This window comes from Nycticebus coucang, chromosome 9, assembly GCF_027406575.1.
Source record: "Nycticebus coucang isolate mNycCou1 chromosome 9, mNycCou1.pri, whole genome shotgun sequence".
Taxonomy (NCBI): domain Eukaryota; kingdom Metazoa; phylum Chordata; class Mammalia; order Primates; family Lorisidae; genus Nycticebus; species Nycticebus coucang.
This window is the reverse complement of record NC_069788.1, coordinates 59,364,871-59,384,528: the sequence shown is the minus strand read 5'-3', so window position 1 is coordinate 59,384,528 and position 19,658 is coordinate 59,364,871. Positions and strand designations below refer to the sequence as shown.

Below are 19,658 nucleotides of genomic sequence, written 5' to 3'. Positions count from 1 at the left end.
TGACATTTGTGCTTTCCAGTTGAAAGAACAGGAATATAAACAACAAAAATATTTCTGTGGTTCTCTTTTAGATTTTTTGTGTGTCACTCTTCCTTCAACCCCTGAAACTGTCATCAAAGTAGGTATCTTTGAAAAGGGGGGTGAATTCTGAGATGCAAAATGTCCACAAGGCGGCTGGATGTGGCATTCCCCTGAGAATCGCTTTTCTTTGGACACTCTGATGAAGGATCTGGGGATAAAACACTCAATGAAAACCATTTGCTCGATTCACTATGAAAGTCTGATTAAAAAGCATTAATACACTCACCTCAATTTTCCAGATGTTTAGGTTAGAAAGCAGATTCCAACAGAAATTTCCATCCTTATCCACTCCACTGAACCCAAAGCCAGCTGCGTTATTCACTGCATCAGCTATGGTTTTGAAAGTAACACATTAGAATGTAGAACCAAAGCCACATTATCGCTGTAAAAGACACTAAATATCTGTCTCACTTCAAGATAGAGCAATATGCAGTAGTTTACTTAGAAAAGGAACAAAAATAATTTTTTTAAGGACCAGGCACCACTATGAATCAGAAAAATGTATTTGGCTGTTTGGTGACCTCGATTTTTACTCATTCCTTCCCTAGCTCTTACGGAGAACACCTGCTGGTTAAGAGTAAAGGTGCTAGATGTTCACAGAATGCAAAAAAAAAAAAAAAAATCACAAAAACAGAGAGAGAGAATTTAAAAAATGAAGAACCAAAACAAATAAATAATCAATAGGATATAGGATTTAGTGACCAGCATGATAAGAGGAGAAAGGGGAAAGAAGATAAAAGTAGATCTAAGCTCAGACGCAAAGACCAGTAGAGAGGTCCAAGAGCTGTCACCAAAGACAAGCTGAGAGCCAGCGTTACGCCAGGAAGAGAACAAGCTCTAGGAGAGAAACTGGACCTCATTCTGGACATCATTCCAAGCTGCCAAGACACAATTAAGAAAACACAAAGAACAGAGACAGAACCATGAACTTAGGGCCAGCGGCAATAAAGACCACATGACCACATGTGGACACAATTACCCAAGCCCGCCTACTCGGCCAATACGTCTAAAAGCTCCTGTTGCCATCTTTATTTCACTTCATTGAGCTATAAGAAAATGTCCCCCCACAATGAATATTTCATTTCTACTCAGTCCCTCAATAAAGTGTTTAGGTAGTCAAATATAGACTCCATGAACTCAACACACTTTTATTACGATGATCAAGAAGCAAATTTTCTCATTTCATTTATTTCACTCAGAAATAAATGAAATATTCTGTTAGGATATCTTCTAAAAAAAAAAAACTAATCAAATTACAGCACTGTAATATGTTAGATCTAGAGATCTCAAAGAAATCTTTCCTTTTCTATATGAGTTCAAGTTCAACTCACAATAGCCTTCTGAAGAGCTACTCTAATGGAAAACAACCTGTCCTATGTCTGTCTTATTTTTGGCATTGGTGATGATGTACTATTGCTTACTTTCTCTCCAGGACTCTAGACAACACTTTCCAGGCATTCCCAGCTAATCTTCACAGTGTTTAAGATGGCGATTAAGGATGTTCTCACCACTTGACAGCACACTCCATACATGGCCTTGGGAGAGTTATCTGATTTCTAGAAATCTACCCCCTCAAGTATAAAATGGGTATAATAATGACGCATAAAGGGCTGTTGAAAGAATTAAGTGAATTTAAGTATGTGTATAGTATACACATAGCTCAGTGCCTGGCCCAAGTTAGTACTCAAGAAATGTTAGTTGCTATTAATTATAATCTGGCTATTAAGGAGATGGAGGCCAGAGATGTTAGGTAAACATCAAGATCACTCAAGCTATAAACAAGGCCAGACTCTGAAGACTAGAATTCTGATTCTACTATCTGAGCTCCACTCTGAAAGACCAAAGGTGAAGGGCCCGAGTCCTGGCTCTCAGAGATGAAGCTAATCCACTTTGTTTAGTAAGCCCACAGTTGTCTATGGAAGCCTTGTTTTTGTCTCAGAGCAGTTAAGAGGTTCTGAGATCACCAGTCCAAAAGTGGCTTTCCTTGCACTGTGTAGAACTCTAAGCTGTTATTTATGGTATATTAATTTAGACACCCGTACATTAGCGTCTGTGGTCCAACATGGCCTGGACTAAAGTTAAGCCTCACTAATTAGTATGTACTATTTAGCAGGGGACAAGGGGGGGAGGGGAGACAACCAGAATCGTAGGCTAAGTCCAAAAGAAATAGTTTTATTATTTCAAGATAAATAGTAACTAGCGCTAGGCTGACATAATGCAGCTCAGCTGAGATTCATCAAGAGGCCAGCTTTAAGGATTAAATTTATAATCATGTATAATTAGTACATCAATTACCTGCAAACGACATTTTAAAGAGCTGGAGAAAACAATTATTCAGTTAAGCAGTTTAAATATTCCCTGATACACTATTCATTGCATCTTTACTCATAACTAAGACAAAGGTTAATTTTAGACCAGCCTGTGGAATCTAAACCGTAAGAAACTTCAAATTGAGGACCATACAAATTCATAGTGATTCTACTGATCAGCTACCCAAAAAAGACCAGGAAAAGGAGAGGGAGGTGGGGAGCAAGAAACAGAAAACGAGCTGAGTATGCAGCAGAAAGGGTCACCTCTGTGCTATAGTCTGTGTGTCTCAAATGATCCCAGGGGGCAGAATGACACAGGTGTCCCTGCCAGCACAGTCCACTTTGCCTTAAACTTTCCCTATGAGGCCATGGGATGGCTTTTCTCTCCTCCTCAGGTCAGGAGCTGTCAGAGCCCAGAACTCAGCCTTTTAAGCCCTGGGCCACAGAAAATGGGAGAGGGTAGGCAGGCAGATTTTATGTTTTATACTGTATATATAGTTTACCACAATGAGGAAATATACAAATAATTTGGTACCTGAATTTGGAGCTTAAAAGCTGGAGCATGAACTGACCAAAAAAAAAAAACCTCATTCAATTAAATGCTATTCCCTCATTCATGGGAATATGAGTTCAACCCTAGGAACCAAGTTTATTTTTTTCTTCATGTCGGTAAATTTGGGAGATACAGGTGTTTTTGTTACCTAATGAATTGTATCATGCTGAATTCAGGGCTTTCAGTGGACGCATCACCAGAACAGCTGTACACTGAACCCAACAGGTAGTTGGGTTGTCCCTCTTCTTAGTTTTTAAGTCACAGCTGTCTGACGTCAAGTGCCGGGTCACTTGCAGCAAAAGTGTTAAACTTCCTTTCCTGGAACAGATGTGGTCCTCCTGCCCTCACCAAACCCTTCCCCAGTCTCCACAGGGGCACAGAGGGGTTTATCACTCACTTTAGCAAAGCCTCGAATAACCCCAGTCTAAAACTATTTGGAAGAAAAGAGATAAAAGCTTAATCCTGACCAAGTCACTGGAAAAAAAAAAAACTTGTGAGAAAACCAAACAAAGTTGAACATTCTACCTCAATAGAAGAGAAATCACTTGAAGTCAGCTCCTTTCAAAGACCTAAAAATGAACCCACGGTTTCTTCAGAAGTGTGACCTAAATTCACTAGTGTGCATCTTGAATCTCAAAGAAACCAGAAAAATTACAAGAAAGCCAGATCATTCTGGAATGTTTCCCTCACTTTCACTGTACTAAATGGCCAAGTTTGGTGAGAGCAGAAGCTGCCAGGTTCTGACATCTGTGAATAACATTTGGTGCTTTTGTCCTCATCCTGGGTAACTGAGTTTATGGAGGGTGGAAAAGAAGAGGGCTATGGTGGAAAGTAAAAACTGATCCCAGCCAAAGTGCCTCCCTTTATGTATTTTTCTTTTTTTTTGATTAGGTGATTTCTCTTAGGTAGATTTTATAGCAACAAAACAAGGAAAGGTCCTGTCACATATAAAACACTGTGCCCAGGCTTGGCACCCATATCACAGTGGTTGTGGCGCCAGCCATCATGCACTGAGGCTGGCAGGTTCGAACCCAGCCCGGGCCTCCTAAACAATGACAACTGCAACAAAAAAAATAGCAGGGCGCTGCGGCAGGTGCCTGTAGTCCCAGCTACTTGGGAGGCTGAGCAACAGAAATGCTTAAGCCCAAGAGTTAGGGATTACTGTGAGCTGTGATACCACAGCACTCTACCAAGGTCAACACAGTGACACTCTGTCTCAAAACAAACAAACAAACAAACAAACAAAAACATTGTGCCCAAGGATCATCCATTTTTCCTCGTTCATTTAGGACCACTCCAGCAAACTTACCTAATGTCCACGCAAAGTAATACTTGGGTTTTGAGGCTTGCATGACAATATATAAGTAGCAGAGTCGAGTCAGAAAGTTTGCTTTGTAGAGAAACCAGTCATTAAGAAGGCAGGTGACAGGGAAGGCCTTTGTGAGTGTCAAAAACAAAAATAGAGACACCAAGGCGATGCATAACTTGCGTATCACAGCTCCCTGAAAATGAGGGGGAAAAAAATCGGTGTAACCATTTTCAGAAGACTCAGGTATGAGGAAAACAATTTTGGCAAGGGCATGTTAAGAACAACACTGCTCCCACAGCTGCTTGGGCGTTATTCCCTAGAAGGAGTGGCAGGAGGCATTCTTCCTCATGACACAAATCCGACCACGAGGATCAAGTGCTATATTTAGGTATAATACCTCTAACATTTCTATTTAGAATTATCAGCATGTTCTACCAACAAAATGTCAGGGGTTTTATTATCCAAATGATAAAAGAAACTGATAACATTACAGGGTGGCAATTTTCCATCACAAAGAAAGAATCATTGACCTTCTACTTCTATAGGCAGCAGAGCTCAGAAAATGGACTTACGTCCCCAGTAAGGAGGACAGAGGCTCAGGTAGGAAGATTCTGAGCCCAGGACGTGGACAGTTAATGGAGAGCTTCCAGGATGGTTTAAGTGTAGTCTGCTCCGGAGTTGAGATATGCTGATATTTTTTTATTTTTTTTTTATTGTTGGGGATTCACAGAAGGTACAAGAAACCAGGTTACATTGATTGCATTTGTTAGGTAAAGTCTCTCTTATAATTGTGTCCCACCCTCAAAGGTGTGTCACACACTGAGACCACCAACTCCCTCCCTCCTTCCTTCCTTCTCTTTGCTCTCCCCTTCCTTCCCCGCCATGTACTAGGTCATTGACTGTCCTCATATCAAAATTGAGTACATAGGATTCTTGCTACTCTGTTCTTGTGATGCTTTACTAAGAATAATGTGTTTAATTCCTCTAGACGGAGTAATTTTGCCCAGTTTCTCTGACATTCCAGAGAATATCCTTCAACATTCAGCAGAATTGTAGTTTCCAGCTTCATAAAAACACTGCTTTTATTGGTAATGTGGGCACAGCAACAGCACCTCCCTTAGAGGGTGGCTCTGATGAGTATTTACAGATTACAGAATAGAGAATATTTACAGTTGATGAACATTTACAAGATACTGAGAACCTTGCCTGGCTCCCAGGTAAGTCCTCCCCATGCTCAGACACAGCCATGACTACAACATGGGGAGGCACCGGTTTGTGGTGCCAGCCCCTCATAGCATATCTTTACCAAAACTGTAATCTCACCCCTTCACTTTCTCTGCGCACACAAATGCAAGAGTCACCTTGGAGAATGATGTTAAGACTCTCAGATAAAATGATTTTCTGAATAAAAGCATATGAAACACGAAAGCATCACAGTGACAGATACTTTCCAGAAACACCTGGTTAGTTTGATATCTCACAGGTATGATGACCTCATTCTCAGCTTGTTCAACAGAACAGAAGAAGTTGAGACACTTGACCAACCATAAAATGCATAAATTTACTATTAAGCGTAAAAGTTCATGTTTAATGAATAAATCACTTAAATTTCTAAATACTTAACTCATATTTTGTGTCTAGACTTTAATTAGTACTTAAAAAATATTTAACTCAATTTATCCTCATTTTCTTCCCTTTTCCAATTTTCACCATTCTGTCAATGAATTACAAAATTTCCCTGAAATACAGGATATTTGATCTGAACCAATTCAGCATATATGTAAAGTTCAATAAGTTATCCTAATACTAATTTGAGATTGATAAAATTCATGTTAACAAGTAAAATATTATTTCTTTCTTTTTTTTTTTTTTTTGTAGAGACAGAGTCTCACTCTATGGCCCTCGGTAGAGTGCAGTGGCCTCACACAGCTCACAGCAACCTCCAACTCCTGGGCTTAAGCGATTCTCTTGCTTCAGCCTCCCAAGTATCTGGGACTACAGGCGCCCGCCACAACGCCCGGCTATTTTTTGGTTGCAGTTTGGCCGGGGCCGGGTCTGAACCTGCCACCCTCGGTATATGGGGCCGGCGCCCCACCGACTGAGCCACAGGCGCCGCCCAAGTAAAATATTATTTCACAAAGCCGTCTTAAACTCTCTCAAGGTCAGTAAAACCAAGCTACAGGCACGCCAATTTAAAACTAGTTTCTCGGTCTGTGAAGCTAGTGAATGATGCCCCATGAATATATCAATGTACACAGCTATGATTTAATAAAAAAAATAATAATAATAAAACTGGTTTCTCTGACAATAAGGGCAATCTACAGAAAAAAACAACAAAAAATTAATTCTGGTTCCTCCTCCCTGCTTCTGCCACCTTTTATGACATGTTACGTTTTGGCTGTATTGCAATTTCAATTTATAAACACGAAACACTCATAGTATTCAAACACGTTAACTCGCACAGCGCCAGGCATGCTGCATGCACTATTAGCTGACTAACAAAGTGACTGCTTTCATATTCTCAGACAATGAGCTTCTCTGCAAAGTTAACACCCATTGCTCCAACACAGAGAAGTGCTACAAATAAATACTGATGCCACTATTTTTTTTTAAAATGAGGGGACAAAGTTACTGGCCAAGATTTCTAGTAAACTGTTTGGCTTTTTAATTACAATAGTTACTAGTGAGAGTCCGTCCTGGCAGCAAAACTCTATTCTCTGCACCTGTGGGTAAACATATGGCACTCAAAACTTACAGTGGGAGAAGGCTCTGGAAAGCTGTGGAAACCTTTTTGCTTCCGGTTCACTTCCAGCAACTTCATATGTGTATGTCTTCCCTCGATGAAGGCTACGTAGTCCTTGAAATTGTTGCACGGGCCAGCTATTACACTCATGAAATTAAGAAGGTAGCTTACATATTGCAAAAAAGAGGGTTTTGCCCTGTAAAAAATAAAAGTTAGAAAGTTGAAAAGTCTTCAGTCTTTGCTTTTTCTTCAAACTTTGCAGAGAAGCAAATCATAAACAATAAACACATCTCTGTAGGTTTTATATGCGACAGGACCTTTCCTTGTTTTCTTGCTATAAAAATCTACCTAAGAGATTTGTCAGTTTCTCCTTTTAAATCAATTTGTATTTGGTTGCCCAAGTTATCTACATGATTAGATCTATGCAAGTTCATGATATTGCCTTCTTGATGAAGTTCATTTTATCATCATTTATGAAGTTCATTTTATCATCATTTATGTCACTCTGCTCTACTATTTATGTCCTTGCCTTAAATTTCTATTTTTGAAATTGGTGAGTTTTTTTAGGTTGGTATTTTCATGATGCATATTTCCTCTTTTGTTCCTAGTAATTTTCACCCTTTCAGACAGTTTTGTCCTAGGTATGTAGTGTATCTCCAATTATAGCTGAATATTTTAAATTCACTTTAATAAACTCTGCGTTTTGGGAAAAAAAAAAAAATCTACCTAAGAGAAATCTTGTGGAAAGGAAAAGTTACCAAGGCAGATAGCCCAGTGCTTTGTGGCACCCTCTGCTGGCTGTTAACACTCAGGGCAGGATCCAGCAGGGGAAAAGTTAACTCTGAGGCTGGGAAATGTTCTTTTCTCATCACCCTTATCTGTCTATGGGACAAAATGAAGATACTAAACAAAAGACAGGGTGGGAACCTGACCTAATGTTAGCTGATTGAGATGCTTTGCAATGGGAACACTCCCTCCCAAGTGCCAAAATAAATACAAAACAACTAATGGGTGGAACCAGTTTCCACTTGAGGAGGCCACGCAAAAGTGCCGTTCTAACAGCCTCTTGTCTGCTTTGGCATCCAGGGCTGGGTCCTAACAACAAACCAGGGTAGTGGTAGAAAAAAAAAAAATCTGCAGAGAACAGTTCTAAGTGTCTTTTAATGGCATTGGCGGGTGGGGGGGGGGGCGCTATTCTTCTGGCAGGACAGAATGGTGGGAAAAGCCTTTCTGAGGCACCACTGCTAACCAGGTACTGGAATTATGCCCTACAGCATTTATACATCCATAATGCTTAAGAATAAACTGATGAGAATCTTTCAGTGGAGCTCTATTGCTTCCAAGTTCTCTAATGAGGGAATGAAGAACTCAATCTGCTCTACCACCGAGGTAATTCCTCACTTATCCCTAACACTGTCCAACAGAGTTAGGGTTAGGGCTAGGAAGTGAACCCCACGTGGCTGTTCCCCCACATCTGCTTTCAGATCAATCCCAAGTCAGTGTGATTCTCCTCCTACTTTAAATAGCCTCCCCCTCCTCTGTTGTCCCTTCCTGCACATCTACAGCCTTCCTCCTGTATTTATCTCCGTCTATATTCACCTTATCTTTTATCATGCTGGCATTTAATCACACTGATGTGCACTGACAATTAACTATTTCAGGATCCCCTAGATATACACCAGGCAACAATAATTCTACAGTAGACATGACCACCCCAGTGAGAGAAGGAGAACCTTGAAGAACTAACAAAATTTCAGATCCATTTGCACTTTGATCTCTCTTTTGGGAATCTATCTATCCTAGACCCAAACCTCTTTTAAAATGACCTCATGCAAGGTTATTCATTACTTACCCTTTTGAAAAGCCAAAGACTGGTAAACAATGTACATGTCCATCAACTGCAGATTCATTAAGTGAATGATATCATATCCACATAATGGAATTAATATGCAAATATAAAAAAATGAGAAAATTCTCTAGATACTGATATGCAAAGGGCTCGAGAGTCTATTGCTCAACTTAACTTACTTTATGGCAAGCCTGTGTTGTTCCGCAGAGAGGTCTTCAGCTCTTCGACCTAATCCTAAGCAGAAAATTTAGAAATAAGATGAAGTGAAGCAGATAACTAATGCTGAAAGAGTCTTACCAAAGTCATTTGAAAGGGTAATTTATTTTTGTTCCATAAGTCATAAAGAGCCTCCATTTTCCATTTTTTTAAAATACCCTGGTTCTAAAAGCTACCCATAAGTACCTGTGGGAGAAGGAACAACTTTACCGGCTAATATGGAGAAAGGAAGATTCAGAAGCCACTCCTATTTAATTCACATTGAGTAACACGGACGTCAGAGAACCCTCCCTGTCACATGGTAGTTCCTTACCATGTACAGGTGTGCAATTTAAAATCATACACGAACTTTATGGTCACCCTGCATGTGTCTTCATTGCTCCATTAGAGAAATAAACCTGCCTTTCACAGGCTGCCCCAGTTTAAATACTTTCTGATTATACTGTGTGCAGACACCTGGTACAAGCTGAGATAATGGGTATGGAATGGAATGAGGAAAGAAAAAGGGGGCAATTTCCTCTCCCAAGACAGAAGAAATGTCACCCTGAGTCCAGGGAAAACATTAGGGGTTACCAGATTTATCTTCTTTTCAACACTTACCATAGCAGAAAAACTCCCAACTAAATCCTATGAAATTTATACGTTAACTAGAGTCAAAGAAACTGAACTGTTATTGCATAAGCAGTTTGGCAACTCTAAAACTGTATGTTCAGCTAACGCTGACAATGGCCACCAACCCTGAAGTCAATTCAAAAACATGCCTACGAGAAGGCAGAGTGTTTATGGAATTTACTTGTTCCTCCCAGACACAAGAAAAAAGAAAAAGGCAAATAAACATTTTGCTGCAAGTAAGGAATCTTCCAGAAAATATAGTAAACTGAGAACACTTTAAAAAGTAAATTTAGACCAAAAGTCTGGTTAACAAAAAAGAAGTGTTAAAAAAAAAAAAAAAATTTTTTTTTCTAAGATTTTATCAAGGAGTACATCTCTGGCAATCCCAGAAATTAAACTGATTTTAGCTATTGGTTTATGTTGCTTATGTTAGTCTATAACCACTGAAACTGGAGTTTCTGTTACATATACTGTGATCAACCCACTGTGATTTACTTGCCGCCCCTCCCCCAGCCCTAGCTCTTGTTACTGAAAACTATATCCTGTGTAACTTCTCGGTACTGGGCAAACTGGGATAGCTGGTTATCCTAAGAAAAGCTTTATCCTTAGTATAAGATTACCCAGTTATCTACAGAATGACTAATTCAAGTGTAAACTAGGAATATACTAGGGTGAATGAAATTAAATCAGTTCCCAAGCTTTAAGAAAAAAACAAACAAACAACAAAAAAAAGAAACTAGCTGTCAGAGATAAATCTTCTCAACCTGCCAAAACATAAAGAAATTTCAGCAAAAAGTGCTTGCCAGAGCAGTAAAAAATCCACAGAATAGACTTTTACTAATTGCACCTGGCATCTCTAAAGCCTACATTGAAATCATCTGCCCAGCTGAAATAATCTTCCTCCCTTTCCTGGAACCCAGTTTGAGCAGTGTAAATCACACTTTCTGGCCATATTTAGGAAGAGCCTGAGTAAAGAAAATGTTCAGTTTTATATGAACAGAAGATTCTTCTTTACCCCAGCTTTTTAGAGGGTTAAGCTAATCTCATTAGATAATTTTCCAAGCAAAAAAAAAACAAAAACAAAAACAAAAACCCTAGCATTAAAAAATGATTAGCCAGCCAATGCTGTTTAATCTTTTATTGCCTCATGAGCTTCTCAGAGATTAAACCAAAGCAAAAAAAGAAAAAAAGCCATTTCTTTTTAACAGATTTGAAAACGAAGGGCAGAGGGTGTCACAAATTAAATTTAAAACACTGTAAGGATAAACAGAAAACCCTCTGTTCTCAGTGCAAATATTTCAGTACATTTAGACTTCAGAGTCATCAGGGAAATGGTGATTAATAGCTGGGAAAGTAAAGGCTATGGTTGAAGAGGCCTCGAAATTTTGAATAAGATAAAGCAAGACCTGCCATCACTCATTCTAAACTCTGAACTGTGTATAAAGTATAAAAAGCAGAGCTCTGAGTATCAGGCTCATTTTGAGAACGAAAAGAAGGGTCATTTTTCTCACCATCATGAACTTGGAAAGTCAAGGTTGTGATCTTCTGAGTGACGATCATCAGGGGCCTAGAAGGAAGACAGCAAATAACCAAGACTGGCAAAAATGCCATAGGAAGAAACATGTTTCTCTAGATGGTGGTTTTTCATCTGGAAATTTATTAAATAAAATAAAAAAACATTAATTCAAAATAAACAATTTTTATTTCCCTTCCAAATAGCCATAAATAAGTAGATATAAAACACTGAATAATGCGTTCACACTAGATGGTATGTCATGTTTTGTCACTCAAAATGTGGCCCCAGGACCAACACTTGCCAGCATGGCCAGGAGCTTGTTAGAAATGCAGCATCGTAAACTTCAATCTAGACCTAAAAGATGGTGATCTCCATTTTTAAAAGATGGCAGGGGAATTCAAACACCCATCAAAGTGTGAGAAGCAATGGCTCGGTAGATATTTAATCCAATGCTTTGGTTCCTTTTCTATAAATATGTTTATGGGCTTCTTCATCCAAATACGCTCTTATATGCTTTTTCTATTAAAGGCAATTTTCCCAGACACACATAGTAAAAGATACATTTTTAAAATGCAGCTGCTTATAAATAAATCATTTATTAACCAAAAATAACCCCAACCTTAATTTGGAAAAAGCCATTAAACAAAAACTTGCCTGAGAAGTGGTACCTGTGTCAATAGGGTGTCAAGATAATTCAATGAGAGCAAGAAATTACTTTTTAACAAATGGTAATGAGACAATGAGCTGTCTACATTTCAGCACATTTGGACCTCAGATTCAGAGTAAAAAAACGAATTCAAAATGGGGAAGAAAACCTTAACATAAGAGCTAAAACTATAAAACTCTTAGAAGAAAATTTAGGTGTAAATCTTGGTGATCTTAGATTAGGCACTGATTTCTTATGTGTAACAACAAAAGCACAAGCAACAAAAGAGTAGATTAAATGAACGTCATTAAAATTTAAACTTTTGTGCCTCAAACGATATACACCACCAACAAAATAAAAAATGTTTCACAGAATGCAAGAAAATATCTGCAAATCATATCCCATATCTGATAAGGGACTTGTAATGAAATATATAAAGAACTCTCACAACTCAAAAATAGACAAATAACCCAAGTTAAAAATGGCCCAAGAATGTGAATGGATTATTTCCCTTAAAAAGACAGGCAAAGCCAGGTGTGGTGGCTCAGACCAATAATCCAAGGACTTGGAGGACTAAGAGGCAGGATTGCTTGAGCCCAAGAGTTTGAGGCCAGCCTGGGCAAAGGAGGCTCAATTTAAAACTTAAAATTCACTCTCTGGTGACCATGCTATTTGCAAACCAAGCAAATTCCTACATTTGATTTAATTTATAACTTCATGTTAGGGCCTAAATATAGACATATGAATGAATAAAGAGATAAAATGTATCACAGAATTAGCCTAACTTTCAGTAAAAACAGAACATTTGTTCTCCTCTCTTTAAAGACACATTTAATATATTCCAACATTGGGAACATGTTCAGCAAAACTTTAGTAAGTCTAATATTCACACGTGCTGCAGCCATGAGGGCTCACCTCTCAGATCTGCTGCGGGCGGACCAGACTGGCCTGTCTGCTGTGCAGATTCCACCCAGGTTCACTTTGAGGCCTCCCTCGGGCTGCTCCCAGCCAGTCACTGAGTGTAGCAGGGATACTTAGGCAAGACCCTCCTACCAACTGCGATTCTCCCCTGCCAGGGGAATTTTAGTAGAAGGACTCTGCTGAACGTGCCAAAACTCTCTTAGAATTGCCCTGCTATCTAACACATCTTTCCCGTCTTGCCCTCTCTCCTTCTCAGGGATTAGACGTGCATTTCAATCTTAAGCCTCTCTCAGCCTCATCCATTGCCCTCCCCATTTTCCCTGGCAGGCATTTCACCAAACGAATCTCTTATAAAAATGTTTCCATCTTGGCATTGCTTCTTAGAAGATCCAGACGATACTGAATAGCTTCAGTATTGTCAATAAATACTAACTATTGAAGACGGAATGTGTAACATTGGGTTTACATAAAAGCTACATTGCTGTCATTCCTTAGAAAAGGTTATCTTTTTTTTTCTTTAAGAGGGAGGAAAAAAGCTATAGATTGAAAATTGTTCCACATCATTCTAGACTATACTTTCAACAATATGTTGCTAGCAATTTTTAAAAAACTCACACATTATGGCTAGTTTATTTGAAAGATGAACTAGTAACTTTTTTTTTTTTTTGGGGGGGGGGGACAGATTAAAAGCTACAAACCAGAACTAGAACCTGTTCATTAAAAGGAAAGGAGTTAGACTCTTCCTACACACTTCCTTTTCTGTGAATGTAAGGAAATACACCATACTGTCTTTCTCAGAGCAAGTCCTCTCCACACATTGATGAATCTACTTTAATTTATGGATAGATCAGATGCAAAAATTTAGTTTACATAAGCTACTGAGACTTGAGAATCAATTCCTCAGAGCGAGCGGCTTCAGATAAAATTTAAATACCAACCATGCCCTATTTCATTCAAACACAGAACAATCACTCACTGGTTTAGAATTGGAATTCTTTTTTTTTTTTTTTTGCAGAAAATGCAAAATTCAGTATACAGGAACCCAGACCACGAGCACAGGAAGGACAAAAGCAGGAGGAGGTCCACAAATGGCTCCCAGATGCGCCAAGCAATTTCCTTAGGGGAAGGAGACCTCAAAACTTAGGCTGTACTCAGTGTTTCCACACACGCCCACCCCTCCAGTCTTTGGATTTGTACATACTCTTCCACTATAGGCCCTGTACTTGGAAACCGTCTGACCAATCTGGAATTGAAGTTTGAGTCCAGCAGAGGTTGAGGTGGGCCCATTTCCCTTTTGCCCTATAAACTTTATCATGGTTTTCAAAAAGCCAAAGAAAAATCTATTTTTCTTCTTGAACCCAAGATGATTAGCCTAATTTAGATAAAATATAATGAGGAAAATTAAGTAAGGGAAGATGTGTTTGGAATAAAAAGAAAGAAAAATGCCAATAGCCCTCCCACCGCATCCCTGCACACATGGAAGCAGTGCCTTCTGATACAGACTCTGGGCAACTCACCAGAAGTGGTGCCCATTCAGCCATTTCCATTTCCTATACCATTTCACAACTGGAAATGACATATCTTTAAAACATTAAACAAAATTTCAGTTTTGAGCAGTATTTCAATACAACCTACCTAGTTTACTTTAATCTTTGATCCTAAAGTGATTAAGTTCTGATGTTCCAGTCAAGAGAGGAAGGAACAATGAGGTAACAGTCATCCGTTACAGGTGTCATGTCAAGAGAGCCAATAGCTGGCTGGCCCGCATCCAGCTTGAGCTGATATTCAAGCATCTCTTTCTTCCCAACAGGTAATTTTAGGACCAAAAGGTTACGCTTCATACTTTCCTTACTTTCTTTATATTAAAAAAATCCGCTTGTGCTACTTGGATACCATGAAAGCAGGAAGTCAGGCAAACAAGAAGTTTGGCATGGTAAGAAAACACACGGACAACAAACCTCCTGTCTACAGCAACCTCTGTCCGTACCGTCGTCCTGCATGACTCCAGTGGGCACCAAGATACAATGTGACCGGCCTGTACCAACAGTAGCTTAGACCCAGTAGTTTCGCCCCTCCTTACCCCTGCTCCTTGAATAACTGCAGAGAAGGAGGACAGTATTATGGTTTTGACATAATGATTCCAAGTTCCTACAATTATGGCAGCATGGAAACAGAAGTTCAGGGACTCTAGAAGTCACAGAAAAGGAAGAACATCGCTCTATCAGCCTCCTGCAGCTACAACTAAGGGCCAAGGACTCCTCTGGACTTGTCTCAGAGTTCACTGGTAACTGTTCAGAATCACCCAGTGCTGAATAAGAGGAAAAAAGCTTTTCCCCTTCCCATTTCCATCTTTTCAAAGCTCTAACTTCTATACTCTGGCACTCGACAATAAAATCATCAATACTCCATTTTAAAGGAACCTACCAAATATACATCTTATAACTTACACTTAAATTGGCAGAATTACACTCCAAGGGACTAAGCTGGCAGCAGCCTGAAGGAGAAACATGAAATAAACAAATCCTGAAATCTCTTTGCTAATACCTTCATTTTTCCATATTTTAGAACCTACTTATTTGAACATTCTGGGCTGGTCAGATCAGGTGACCAGGATGTCATAAAGCAAAGAGCAAAACACTGTTCATGGAACAACACGGCAAATGATCTCCACCACCAGCAAGCGCTACAGGCAAGTCATATTCCTATTATGCTCCCATAGGATAAGAGAGAACTCTAATAGCTGGTGCTCCATTTCCTGTCAGCTGCCATTCATCAGAATCTTTTAATATTCATGCAAATGTGTTTAAATAGAATTCTATGATTTTTCCTTATTATCACAGTAACATACGAGCAAAATGAATATTAAAATCACTAATAAAGACCTCCCCCTAGACAGAACCACTCTCTTAGCATTTTCAATATTTCTTTCCACTCTTTTTCTATGTATGCCCCCAATCAGAAAAAGAAAAACACATGGAATCCTACCACATATATTTTTCTGGTGGTTTGTGTAGTCTTTGAGAACATCATTTTCACTGCAGGCGTATTATCACCATAATTTAATCACCTACTTTTAGGTGACTATTTAGGATGCTTCTAGCATTTCACAATTACTGACAACAGTTAAACATGCTTATGAAACAATCTGATTTCCTTATAGTAATTCAACTCCTAGGAATTTATCCTATTGTGAGATGTCAACTGTTAAAATATTCTTGCTGGAGATTTATAGTGAAATTGCCTTCCAAAAGGGTTATACCAATTTATATTCCTACTAGCAATGGATAAGAGTCTCATTTCATAACGCTTTATGAAGCAACACACAGGCAACTCAGACTGCCAGCATGAGTTGGCAACTATCTGCCTAAATCTGGCCTAGCCCAGAGAAAGGAAATAAAGAGTTCTCACTGCTGCCCTCTGAAGAAGACTTAATTTGCACCCTTCTGTGAGGAAAAAGGAAGAATTAGTTTACTACCACAACCTAAAAGAAATCAAGTACCAGCTGGATTATAAGCAATTGCTGAGATTCCTCCCAGAAAAACAATAAATATTCTCCCATATCCAGAGACAATATAAAGGACATTCACCGCTATGTGTATGGATAAAAACTGTATTAGCAGCACTAACAAAAATGTACCTTATGTGTCATGCTCACCATTAACATCAAGTCCAACCCATGAAAACGTGATTACTCTTAGAACTATAAATAAAATTTCAAGTCCCAAAATAACCTAAAGTACAAGTTGACGTGTTCTCCAAAATTAAATATACACACACACACGGTATATATGTTGTTCGACACAAACACTAACCTCATCCAATCCCATTCATTTCTTGTCTGTGTTCTTATTCTGAAGGCGTAATAAAGTGTGCTAAACCTTAGGTTTGTATACTCCAAACCTACCAATTTATATTGGTACACCTCAGGCTTAACTTCACCAGGTTTAAATTCAAAACACTACTTTATCTCTTGACAAAATCCTAAACAAGATATTTTAACTACAATAAATAGCAGGGGTAAATCAATTCCATTCTGAAGGAGAAATATGTGGTTGCTTGCATGCTGGTAATGAGAACAGACATTGGTAAGGAACCTCTCCAAATGACAACTTGTTATTTAAAACATCTTGTCAATTTCAGGTTGGCATGTATCTTCCCTTTATGTTGACCGACATTATCCAAGAAGATGGATGTGTGTCAGTGAGGCGTTGCACATTTACGGTGGCAGGGAAAAATAATATTGCTTAATGATGATCTGTTAAAAAAGAAGAGATGACATGCCTTCCACGAATTACATAGTAATTAGAGAACTAAATCATGTGCTACTTTCAGGCAGCAGATTTTTCACTTTACAATCTTTCTCTAACAACAGAGTCCTTCCTACTGCAAACAGTCTGCAGTTGTATGTGTAATGTCAGAGATTTCCTAACACGAACAAATCAAAAAAAGGTCAGAGAATAAATATCACTTGAGGAATTTTATCAAGACAATATGCTCCTAAAAGTGAAGCCAACAGGTACTGATTTTCTTCCCCCCATTCTCAAATCTGAAGTCTACCACATTTCACAAGCACACGACTGTTTTCCACAAACGTCCTTTATTTTTTTTCCTTTCTTGCAACTTGCCACAATTCTGATTACACTAAAAATAATGATGTAGATATCATTCAAGAGTTTGTGGGTTTAATAATAAGCAGAGGAGATGGGCGGCGCCTGTGGCTCAGTCGGTAAGGCGCCAGCCCCATATACCGAGGGTGGCGGGTTCAAACCCAGCCCCGGCCAAACTGCAACCAAAAAATAGCCGGGCGTTGTGGTGGGCGCCTGTAGTCCCAGCTGCTCGGGAGGCTGAGGCAAGAGAATCGCTTAAGCCCAGGAGTTGAAGGTTGCTGTGAGCTGTGTGATGCCACGGCACTCTACAGAGGGCCATAAAGTGAGACTCTGTCTCTACAGAAAAAAAAAAAACAAGCAGAGGAGATGTGACAAGAGCAGCCAGAGATGTGGACTGTAGAGGCATCTTTATGCTGCACAACCAGGGACAGGAGACAACTGTTTTTTTGTTGTTTGTTTTATTATTAAATCATAGCTGTGTACATTAATGCGATCAAGGGGCACCATACACTGGTTTTATAGACTGTTTGACACACTTTCATCACACTGGTTAACATAGCCTTCCTGGCATTTTCTTAGTTCTTGTGTTAAGACATTTATACTCTACATTTACTAAGTTTCACATGTACCCTTGTAAGATGCACCGCAGGTGTAATCCCACCAATCACCCTCCCTCCGCCCCCCTCCCTTTCCCTCTTCCCCCTATTCTTAGGTTATAACTGGGTTATAGCTTTCTCTGTGAAAGCCATAAATTAGTTTCATAGTAAGGCTGAGTACATTGGATACTTTTTCTTCCATTCTTGAGATACTTTACTAAGAAGAATATGTTCCAGCTCCATCCATGTAAACATGAAAGAGGTAAAGTCTCCATCTTTCTTTAAGGCTGCATAATATTCCATGGTGTACATATACCACAATTTATTAATCCATTTGTGGATCGATGGGCACTTGGGCTTTTTCCATGACTTAGCAATTATGAATTGGGCTGCAATAAACATCCTGGTACAAACTTCAAAAACTGTGGGATGAAAAATTTCTGTGGTTGTAAGCCACCTAGCTGTGGCAATTCGTTATAGCAGCTCTAAGAAACTCATTCACATGGTTTTATGACTCTGTACTTTTAACAATTGTCTCCTGGTGCAGTTCTAATTCACCAGGTTAGATGACTGAAGCCAGCTTTCCACAGAGGCTCCCGTCCAGAAGGAGAGTTAAAGGACAGAAATTTAGGAAGTAACCTGGTGGATTAGAACTGCACCAGGAGACAATTGTTAAAAGTACAGAGTCATAAAACCATGTGAATGAGTTTCTTAGAGCTGCTATAACGAATTGCCACAGATAGGTGGCTTACAACCACAGAAATTTTTTCATCCCACAGTTTTTGAAGTCCAAAATCAAGATGTTAGCAGGGTTGCTTCCTCCTGGCGGCTCTGAGGGAAAATCTGTTCCATGCTTCTCTTGATGGTGACAGCAATCCTTGAAAGACCAGGCATTACCCTTCTAGCTGCTGGAGGCCAGGGAACAGGGATGGAGGGGCCAGGACAGCCAGGGGTTAGGGTAGCAGCTACTTAGCTGCCATGGAAGAACATCTATAGTATTAACTTGTAAGAGCCTTCAAATAGGGGTTGGCAAACCCTTTCTGTAAAAAACCAAACTAAGGCTCTGCAGCCCACATGGTTTGTCACTACCAGTGTAGGACAAAAGTTGACCCAGACAATATACAAATAAGCAAGTGCCAGATTGTTCCAATACAGCTGTACAAAAATGGCAGAACAGATACAGCCCACAGGCAGTTTGTGACCTGCCTTTCAGCACAGCAGATCTAACAGTCCTACAGAACCATCAAATCTTCAGCCACTAGCTCATTCTTAACCAAATGACTTAACCAGCCACCAATGAATCTCACATGCACACTTGATGTTTACTGAACCCAAGAGACTGAGTCAAAGTCAGCAGTTAATCCTCCCCCCACACCAAGATACTCACCCAGAAAAATCCGTAGTGAGAATCCCATAGTGGAAGATGTATATTCGGCTGATGTGACATATTGTCAGGTATCCCATTGCCACAAAAAAGGAGTACCTGAAACCAAAATCACAGTCAGATTATTATACATGACAACAAGGTCTCCAGTAAATGTTCTCTGCTCCCTCTCCCTCCTCACACAGTTGCTCACAAAGTCCTATTATCTGAAAATTAGGCAGTTTCCAGGTGGACTACAGGATGCTACTATAATGTAATACTACATGCACCTTACCCCCACCAACCCCCCGGTTCTCACCCAGCCCGTCATCTCTCC

The 19,658-nt window shown here is 39.5% G+C and overlaps 1 protein-coding gene across 4 annotated transcripts in view; it reads right to left on the bottom strand.

Moving 5' to 3' along the window:
• Nucleotides 1-19,658, bottom strand: part of MBOAT1 (membrane bound O-acyltransferase domain containing 1) — a 98,675-nt gene that overhangs the window by 19,138 nt on the left and 59,879 nt on the right. For all 4 annotated transcript variants that reach the window (XM_053603454.1, XM_053603455.1, XM_053603453.1 and 1 more), the window contains exons 4-9: nucleotides 19,346-19,441; nucleotides 11,184-11,239; nucleotides 9,024-9,078; nucleotides 7,008-7,191; nucleotides 4,253-4,445; nucleotides 308-411 (exon numbers count right to left, since the gene is read on the bottom strand). In XM_053603454.1, the coding sequence (XP_053459429.1) occupies nucleotides 308-411; nucleotides 4,253-4,445; nucleotides 7,008-7,191; nucleotides 9,024-9,078; nucleotides 11,184-11,239; nucleotides 19,346-19,441 (688 nt within the window). The remainder of the gene's footprint in view (nucleotides 1-307; nucleotides 412-4,252; nucleotides 4,446-7,007; nucleotides 7,192-9,023; nucleotides 9,079-11,183; nucleotides 11,240-19,345; nucleotides 19,442-19,658) is intronic.